Here is a 9119-nt window from a genome sequence, read left to right on the forward strand (position 1 = left end):
AAAGAAAATATATCGCCAAGCTAAGAATGTGGAAATGCAAACCACAGCATTTAATGATAAACAATCTTCTGGTTGCCTGAGGGGACAACATCTTCCAACGTATTTTACTAGAGTGCCAGAGGGGCTTCCTTGAGGCACTATTTTTTTTTTTTTTTTGCCTTAAATATGTTACCCTTTTCAAGTATAATGACCTTCTTTGTAACCCCACATATCAACTTTGGAAAGTTTCGAGCAGAAAGCAGAAACATGTGCTCTGACGCGGAAGCAATCCTGCCTTGTCTCCCCAAGGCTCGGCAGCGGCGGTTACTCTGCGCGGTTACTCTGCTCGTGGTTTGGCTGCAGGTGGAGAGGGTGAGGGTGGGCGTCTCCTACCGGAAACCAGAAGGCCTGACAACCGAAGGCCTGGAGGGACGTTTCGGGCCAGTTCATGAAGACGTGTTGCCGAAATGCCGCATAAATAAGGAGGGAGAGTGATTCACAGCCTCCTTACATAGTTTCCGGGAAAAGTACCAAAGAATTTGGTTCTTCTTGAGGTTCCTGAAAACAGAAGCAATAAATGAAAGGTGGTTATAACGGTGAAATATCAGTTGTATACGTGGGCTTGAAAACTTGCTGTTTGCAAGGATTCCCTAAGAGAACAAGCCCCACAGGATTTGGAAACAAAACAAGACAACTCACTCTAAGACAAAACAAGCAGGTTTATCTGCACTGCCTGATGTACTCACTTTCTCTTAAGCTTACATGTTATGCCACCTTCGTATCAGACCAGAGACACAGCCGCTCAGTCTGAAGGGAAGGCTTCCAGCCGAGCAGGTGGGTGGGAGAACTCCGTCACCAAGGCTGCTAACCAATAGTGACGAGGGGAATGAGAAAAGTATTGGGAAGAGACATTTTCAAATAAAATTTTGTAAATAATGGGCAGGCTGGCAGTGTGCTAGGACGGATGGGGAAAGCACAAGAGCAAGGTCTGCTTCAATGGGCAAGAGGCCTACCTTAATTCTTCACTCATTTGCGTGCAGTTTGCACTTCTAAAAAGTGTAACGACAACAAAAAAATGCAGGGAAGTAACACAGGAATTATCTAGGATGCTGTCACTGTCCAAAAACATTTTCAATGTCTCGTAGACAATCATGCTGAACGCAACGTCGTTCATCTAAGAATAGTGCCTTAAGAATAGGGTCCTTAATAAAATTTTGAACAAGCTACTAAGTCACTTAAAAAAGACAAAGGTGTATGACTATCTGAGGGTGGAGTCCCATCCTCCAGCATGATTTCTCTCGTAGTGAGTTACACCGAAAGCACGGATGGCCGTCTTTATGATCGCCTTCAGTTTCAAATGACACGATCCCTTTGAAGCTTTTTCCAACAGTTGGTGTACAACATTCTTCTTTAGGATCTCCAGTTCAAATGGAGAAAACAGGACCTCTAGAGTTCTGTTTCTCATCTCTATTCTGGAATATACTGTCCTCGTTTGATTATTACCCCTTCCCCCCAATGTAGGTAAGCCACTTAATGTGTCTTCTAAGTAAAAATTAATATCAATAGAATGAGAGGCTTGTGGGTGCAAATGTAGCCTCAGTTCTTTCATTATTCTGCCACCGACTGACCCTTCTGACCTCATCCCCTCGCCTTCTGCCTTTCTGGGGTTGTCTGTTAAGTGGTAGGAAGGGGATTTCCCTCTACTTGGACCACAAATTAAAGCAAAGGTGAATCACTGGACTTTCAGGGCATCTACATCAGACCTAGCAAGTGCACTAGTCGCCCATTTAATCTTGCTTCCACTCGAATTAAATCCTCGCCCCCGGCAACTAACATTCTCCACTGAACGAAGAATTTTTTTCATCTATTAAAAAAAATTTTTTTTTTCCTTCATATCTCATTCTGGCTGGTGCTATTTAAAGAAATTTTTTTCTCTCAGTTGAACTGGAAATAAAACTAGTGGAAACATCATGGGTACCTGGAGCAGTAAACCCTAAACCACATCAACAATGCAAATTGCCGTGGGATTATCTAGTGCATCTGAGTGTAGGAAAGATCAAAGGCATTATGAATTCAAAGAAAGCTTGACTATCGAATTAAACCATGCAAATGAGAAAAAACAAGCACATTATAAAATAGCCAAATGGGCCAGAAAAGAAATCTACACATACCCACAAACCATCCATCATCACACTTTTCCATCACATCAATGACATCGCTCTCCCTGAGTTCCAGCTCATCTTCGTTCCTAGGAGTATAGTTATACAGAGCCTGAAACCTTAAACGGGACAGATGGGTGTGTTTAAAAAAATCTCTACTCCTTTGCTAAATGATAGAAGATAGTACAATATTCATTTTACCTTTCACATTTTTAGTCTTATTAACATATTAGGTAGTTTAAGTCTTTGGTAGGCATATAGCATAAGTAGAAATATTTAAACTTTCATGGGAAATAGACCACTCTAATAACATTTCAAAACTCATAGTGAGGAATATTCATGCAAGATTATAACATCCATGAATTGAATTAAAACATTTTAATGTTAAAAATATTTTAACATTTAAAAGTCAGACCTGCATTTCAATTGGCCAGTCATATAATAGCTATTATTCAGACATTAAACAATAGTACAGCATCTAAAAGTGATCCTGGTAAGGTGAGGCACCCAACACCCTCTGCTAGCAAACATTATCTTCATGGCCTGGTACCAAAGCCTGGAATTCCAACATTAGAGATTTCTTCCTTCGTTAATATTTTATCTTCCTAGCAAACTTTTTTAACCACTTACACTCTTTTAAGAATGGGCTTCTGAGGTTTTTGGTTAAGAGAGGATTCTGATAGTTGGAAGGGTAGAAAAAGGCAGCAAGAGTTCCTGAGCAGAGGTGGAAATGACATGCAGGCGTGGAGTTCAAACATTACCTAACTGGGATGTTTGCTTAGGGCCAGCTCTGGATGAAGTAGTCAAATCATTTTGTTGTTTGCATTAAGGATTTGATTTTGAGACTGTTCAGGTGAGTGGGTGGTATCTTTCCTATATCCATGTGGGAGGTTGATTTCAACATAAAATGAAAACTTAAAACAAACAAACAAACAAAACCATTGCGGTTGAGCTGATTCCAACTCAGAGTGACCCTATAGGACCGAGCAGAACTGCCCTATAGGGTTTCCAGGGGAGCGGCTAGTGGATTCGAACTGACGACCTTTCGGTTAGCCGCCGAGCTCTTAACCATTGCACCACCAAAGCTCCAAAATGAAAATACTTAGTTAAAAAAAGGAAATGAATTACCTAGTTATGGCCGCTTTTTCCAATTTCACATTTGAGGGGTCTGCTAACTGGCTGGATATACATTGTGTCTCTCACTTTGGGAGACACCGATTCACTCACTGAACTTCTCAGGCGTGAGCCTTTCCCGGGCACATCTCTAGCCACTTAGGAAGACAGGCCTACTGAAGGCCACAATCCCCAGACGCTTGAAGAATCTCAAGGTCCCAAGAGCTAAAAGACCAAAATCAGCACCGACTCCTGTTTCACATTGCAATGACGAAAGCCAGCGTGCTTGTCAAATTTTACTTACCATTCTGATTTAACTAGACCAAAGGAAAAAAAAAAAAAAGAACAAGAAAATGGGGAGTTTTATGGAAACATAAATAAATCTTCCAGAAACCCTCCCACCTCTGCCGGGTTTCAAAATCAGTGATGAAGGACGGGAAATGCCATTGAATTGCAGTACGAAGACGCTGTTTTGAAAGATAACGCTGTTGAGATGGATGCTGGCGGTGGGATATGCCTCAGGAGGAAATTCGGCTTTTAAACAGGAAACACCATTAACCAGGCTGGAAGCTCTCTCGACACAGAGCTTTTTCTACCATGTATTTCACTACACCCCTGAGTCTTAGAGACACGAAACAGTTTGCTTCTACTTTAACTCAAAACCCCTTTTTTAAGTGAAAGAGATTAAGTGACACCCCATAATCCCATTAATTGAGGTTGTAATCAAATATATCCAATATAGAATGTTTGATAACGTCTATAGCAGGATTTTAAAAATGGGCTCTGTGGTTTCATAAACACCCCAAGGACCACTGTGGAAAGTATGAACCCCGCATTACATAAAACAGTGTAACACAGCACACCTTCTAACCCATAAACTCCTTGAAAGGTGCTTAGCATAAAGTGTTGGTAATGCAATAAACCTAAACAGCCCTGGAATTTTTAATTTTTTGTGATGTGGTCCTACCATTGTTTAAGTAAATAATAAAAACTTTAGGATTACAAATTGTATTTAAGATTTTTCCAATTAAGTGAAAATTTAAATTATTCCGACGTCAACCTGTCCCTCCCCTCTTTCCCCACAATACAGATCTTCTCTTAGCAATAAACCTTTCTGGCTGTACTTGGTGAGAACCAGTCTCAGGTGAGAGATGGTTTCTGCAGGGCATGCTCTCAGCTCAGTCTACGGTCTAGGAGGAGTGACATGGGGATGGAAGGTTCTGTAGAACCTGGCTGGCACACCAGGAAGTCTATTGTCTGCGTGCTTCAGGTGCACAGGGCTTGGGCAGGGTCTGGAGGCTCACTGCCTGTGCTCAGGTATGCTGGGCGAGATTTAGTGCCACAAACGCTCCTTTGCAGGGGTCTAGCTCCTGACTCACAGGAGACAGTGGGCAGAAGGATGTTGATAACCTCTGAACATCTCTCTAAGGCAGAAGTGGAGCAGAACAATCACTTAAAACAGAGAATCTTAAAGGCAGGCTGGTTTGACTTACGTATCAAAAAAGAGAGGAAAGTTAAAAGGAAAGTTTGAAAAGGCATGATCCTGGGGCTGTGAAAGTAAAAATCATTTCAGGAACGAGAGTATTTCAACACTGCTGTTTTCAAAAGATCCTTCTAAGAATGCAGTTTGGGGATCATGTTAGTAACTAGTCACTTTAGTCTATTCTTTCGTTCTCCAGGTCTCCGGATATGTGGAAAAATGATGTCAGAACATTTTCTGGGTATCTCTAAAGCTGGAGTTCCTAGCTTTAAAACACTGGCCAGGAACGCAGAGAGGGAGATGGATTTATAAATCTTAGGACTCACTCCAGCCCTGGAAGACTTCCCAAGGCTTCTCTGTAAAATCATGATACAAAAACAATTTAGATGAGCTTCTGCTCCGCATTATGAAAGATGGAGACTATTGCATTTCTCTTAATCTAGGAGGTCTGCTGTTAGTTCCTTGGATCTCTTTCACTTGCAAAGTTGTACCATCTGCTTTGGTACCTCAGTTGTCCATTTTGTGGATCAAGGTTAGTCTTGAAGTGAGAAGAGAAGAAGAATACTTACGGTTCCCCCCCGCCTTGAATGTTTTCATGAGTGAACACAGGACGCTGTGGCTGAAATGAAATGATTTGCAATGTAATCAATGTTTCAACTGGCACTAATTGAAAGATAATTTGGATAAGGGCATGGTACTTTTCTTGACATTTAATATTTCCTGTTATAAAAAACCAAGAGGAAGGAAAAACCAAATAAAAGATTTCTGCAGGATTAATAATTAAAGTATTCTGAAGAGTGTTTTAAATCAAAATAACCAAGGCTCAAATGTTTTGAACACATCTACAATCTGGTCTGTCAAGCTTTAAGGAGAAGTCAGGGTTTAGTCCCATTGATTTTTCAAAGGCCAGGAATACAGCAAAGACGGGGACACCAAACCACTGGGATGGGAAGTATAGACACCTTCATACAACCTTATTGTCCAGCGTTTTTCTCAAACAAGCAGAAAATAAACCACATTAAGTTGAACAGCAAAGTATCCACACTCATTCTTTACACTTTTCCTCCACAGACAACATTCTCACCAACAGTACAGATGAAAATGTCAATAGGTGGACATCCCATGCTACATCAGAATTAACACCCTCTGTTCCCAATGTGGAGAAAACATGCATTTTGGAAACAAGAAACAGAGAGCTTTAAATAGAACTCAACAAACAATATCCAGGTAACATGTAACATTTTACCTTAGAAGAGAAATATTGGTAGAAATTTCCAGTGCACTGAACTCTCAAGAGAGTTTTCTTTCTTTTTAAACTAAGCATCAAGACCAGTGTCTGTAATAGATACTTATAATATTGGAAATGACAAGCCTTAGCATCCCATATATCCACAAAATTATTGCAAGGAATAAAAAGTTAATACTTTTGTTGAACAGGACAACTCAGTGTAGTTTATACCCAATGATCAAAATCCTACTTTTTGCGGGGGGTGGGGTGGGGGGAATGCATTAAAATTCATTCACAACACATTTCAAAAGCATTTTTCCTAAACAATGGCTCTGTGGTGAAATAAGATAAATCAGAGTTTGCATGGCAATTATGAAAAGTAACTTTGTGATGACTACTGAATTAGTTACTAGATTCATGTCTTCAGATCTCAGGACTAACTCCTGGTCTCCCAGAGTTAGGAGTGGATTACTGATAGGCTGGGATTTTTTTTTTTTTTTTTCCTGCAAATTTTCCATATAAACCCTGCTCGTCCATGCTTGGATGGGGAATCTGGGTTCTTTTCAGCCTGAGTCTATGATCTGCCCCTTCCTAAATCCTTTATCCCTCCCTTCCCACCCAAGCTATCTTTCTAGCATAAGAAGATGAGGTACTTACATTACTAAAATTTAAAGCTTTGAATCTATTAATTGGAAGCACTTAAAAACAGTATTCTTAGAAATTTCACTCAATAGTCTGCCTATGGAATACATAAACTGAAGAGATCTCCAAGATGAGAAAGTTTGACAAGATGAGTAAGATCCTTCCCCCTCAAGGAATCCACATTTCCACAAACATATTTCTGTTACGTAAAGGGACCCATCATTGACCACACACCGTGACAACCGATGTTTATCAGTTAGTTCTCCTGTGTCTCAGCCATGTAAAAAAATAATGCTAATAATTCGACTTCATTTTGTAGATCAGTAAGCTGAAAGTCAAAGATATGGAGTGATTTTTTTCTTATTATCACAAATAGGTAAAAAGAAGAAACAGAATGAAAATTTTGACTCCCATTCTTTCTTGCATAAAAGATGACTATGATGCAGTAGATGGCCTAACTTGGTTAGAACCATCATGCTCATTTTCTCTGTCAGGCAGGTGTTTATACTCTATATGGATAATCAAAGAAATCATCTCTGGAGACTCTCTCTGCCTTTCCTTTTCCCTCTGGGGTTACAACGCCAAGGGCACAAATCCTGAGGTCAAGCGCTGTAATGCAGCTGCACTCTACTGCCACCTCCTGGTGAGAGCAATGACAGCACCATGCTAACGTTTCTGTCCTTGGCTAGTTCTCACCAAACCCTCCAGCCTGAGTTCATTTTAAAAGGGCATTTTAAAGACCGAAGAGTCAACAATGTGGAACAGATATTCCTCTGTTTTCTGACCATGTTCTTCCCTTCCTATGAGTTAAATTCTAGTGAAGGAATCACTCTTTAGCCACAAGTATTTTCAGTCTGTGTTCATTTCTTTTTTAACTCTCTGCTTTGGCGTTTCTAATACTCTCAACTTCTTAGCAGTTTTGTGATAAAAATAGAACAATATACACGTGTGACTTTCAGAGAGGCTGACATGAACTGTGAACTTAAGAAGATGTTTTTTAAGTTAATACATTACAGTCACTGTGCTGGAAATTTTGAGTGAGAATTCTATGATCCTTGATGGATCTTAAGAGTACACTAAAAATGAGAAAATCAAATGAAGCTTCATGCCATTTTCACGGTATCCTGAATAATTCACTCTTTCTTTGGCAATGTAACAATCTTTTTTTTTCTCTTTTAGTGTAGCTATTTTTTAAGATTGTCAAAAAGTTGATACAAATGTGGCAAGTTTTAAGCACATGCTAATTTTAATAGCAAGATCCAATCACGAACCACTGTTCATGAGGAAGCTGGTTTGAAATATCCTAAATTCTCTGATATCACTAAAACAAATACTTCCCTCTCTCAGGTGATGAGATATGTCTGTCTGAATGCCGTCTATTTATCTGTGCTTCTGTAGAGTCATTTCTGGAGAGTTAGCATGAAATAATTTTTAAATAAGTATTGACTATTATTTTAAATATTAATGAGGAAAAAAATCTTTGAAAGAATTATAAGCAGTTCTGAAGTTCTTGGCAATTTTTTTCCAGAAAATGTTAGTTCTAGAACTTGCCCACTAGAATCAGATGAAATTCTCCTAATAGTACTGTGTTTATGTTATAGGTTTATTTTTTCTTCTTTAATTATGAAGATACAATTTTGTATAAATCTAAAGAACATAGAATATTTACGTTCCACACACAAACATACAATCTAACATACAAATACATAATATAAAATCTGGCAAAGAAAAAAACTTAAGGTGACCCAAAGCATAGCATCTCCTTGACACACAGGAAATTTATGGATGGGCCATATCGATTTCGGGAAAAATTTTCTTTGTGTTTTGGCTCTGGAGGGCCCTTCACTGTGGTCTGAGAATCTCTACGGATTATTCCTCTCTCTGAGGTAACACAAATCTCTGCCTCAGGAACACAATGAGGTTTTCTTATGCAAAGGAGCCCTGGTGGCAGAATGGTTGAGTGCTTAGCTGCTAACCAAAAGGTCTGTGGTTGGAACCCAGCCCGCTGCTCCGCGGGAGACAAGACCTCATGAGCTGCTCTGCTAAGGATCACAGCCTAGAAAACCCTATGGGGCGGTTCTGCTCCATCACATACTGTTGTTACGAGTCGGAATCGACTTGATGGCACGCAACAACAAAAACATTATGCAAAGCAAAAAACGTAAAATAATATAAATACAGAGAAGTATCTACATTTTAAAAAGTGGAAAAGGAAAACTTCTTTGAAATCAAGCCCTTAAGAACTGAAAATGCAGTTGTTGTTAGGGGCAGTCAAGTCGGTTCCGACTCATAGCAACCCTCTGTACAACACAATGAAACGCTGCCCAGCCCTGCACAATCGTTGCTACGTTTGAACCCACTGTTGCAGCCACTGTGTCAATCCATCTCATTGAGGGTCTTCCTTTCTTTTTGCTGACCCTCTGTTTTACCAAGCATGATGTCCTTCTCCAGGGACTGGTCCCTCCTGATAACATGTCCAAAGTATGTGAGATGAAGTCTCCCCATCCTCACTTCTAAG

General features: G+C 39.9%; 1 protein-coding gene across 6 annotated transcripts in view; it reads right to left on the reverse strand.

Annotated features, from left to right (window-relative positions):
- Window positions 1–365: 365 nt before the first annotated feature.
- Window positions 366–9119, reverse strand: part of SORBS2 (sorbin and SH3 domain containing 2) — a 101485-nt gene continuing 92731 nt past the window's right edge. For all 6 annotated transcript variants that reach the window (XM_004382773.2, XM_004382771.2, XM_023737216.1 and 3 more), the window contains 3 exons: window positions 5301–5350; window positions 2151–2257; window positions 366–537 (listed from right to left, as the gene is read on the reverse strand). In XM_004382773.2, the coding sequence (XP_004382830.1) occupies window positions 476–537; window positions 2151–2257; window positions 5301–5350 (219 nt within the window). In that variant the 3' untranslated portion in view covers window positions 366–475. The remainder of the gene's footprint in view (window positions 538–2150; window positions 2258–5300; window positions 5351–9119) is intronic.

This window comes from Trichechus manatus, unplaced genomic scaffold (genome assembly GCF_000243295.1).
Source record: "Trichechus manatus latirostris isolate Lorelei unplaced genomic scaffold, TriManLat1.0 scaffold00099, whole genome shotgun sequence".
Classification (NCBI taxonomy): Eukaryota; Metazoa; Chordata; class Mammalia; order Sirenia; family Trichechidae; genus Trichechus; species Trichechus manatus.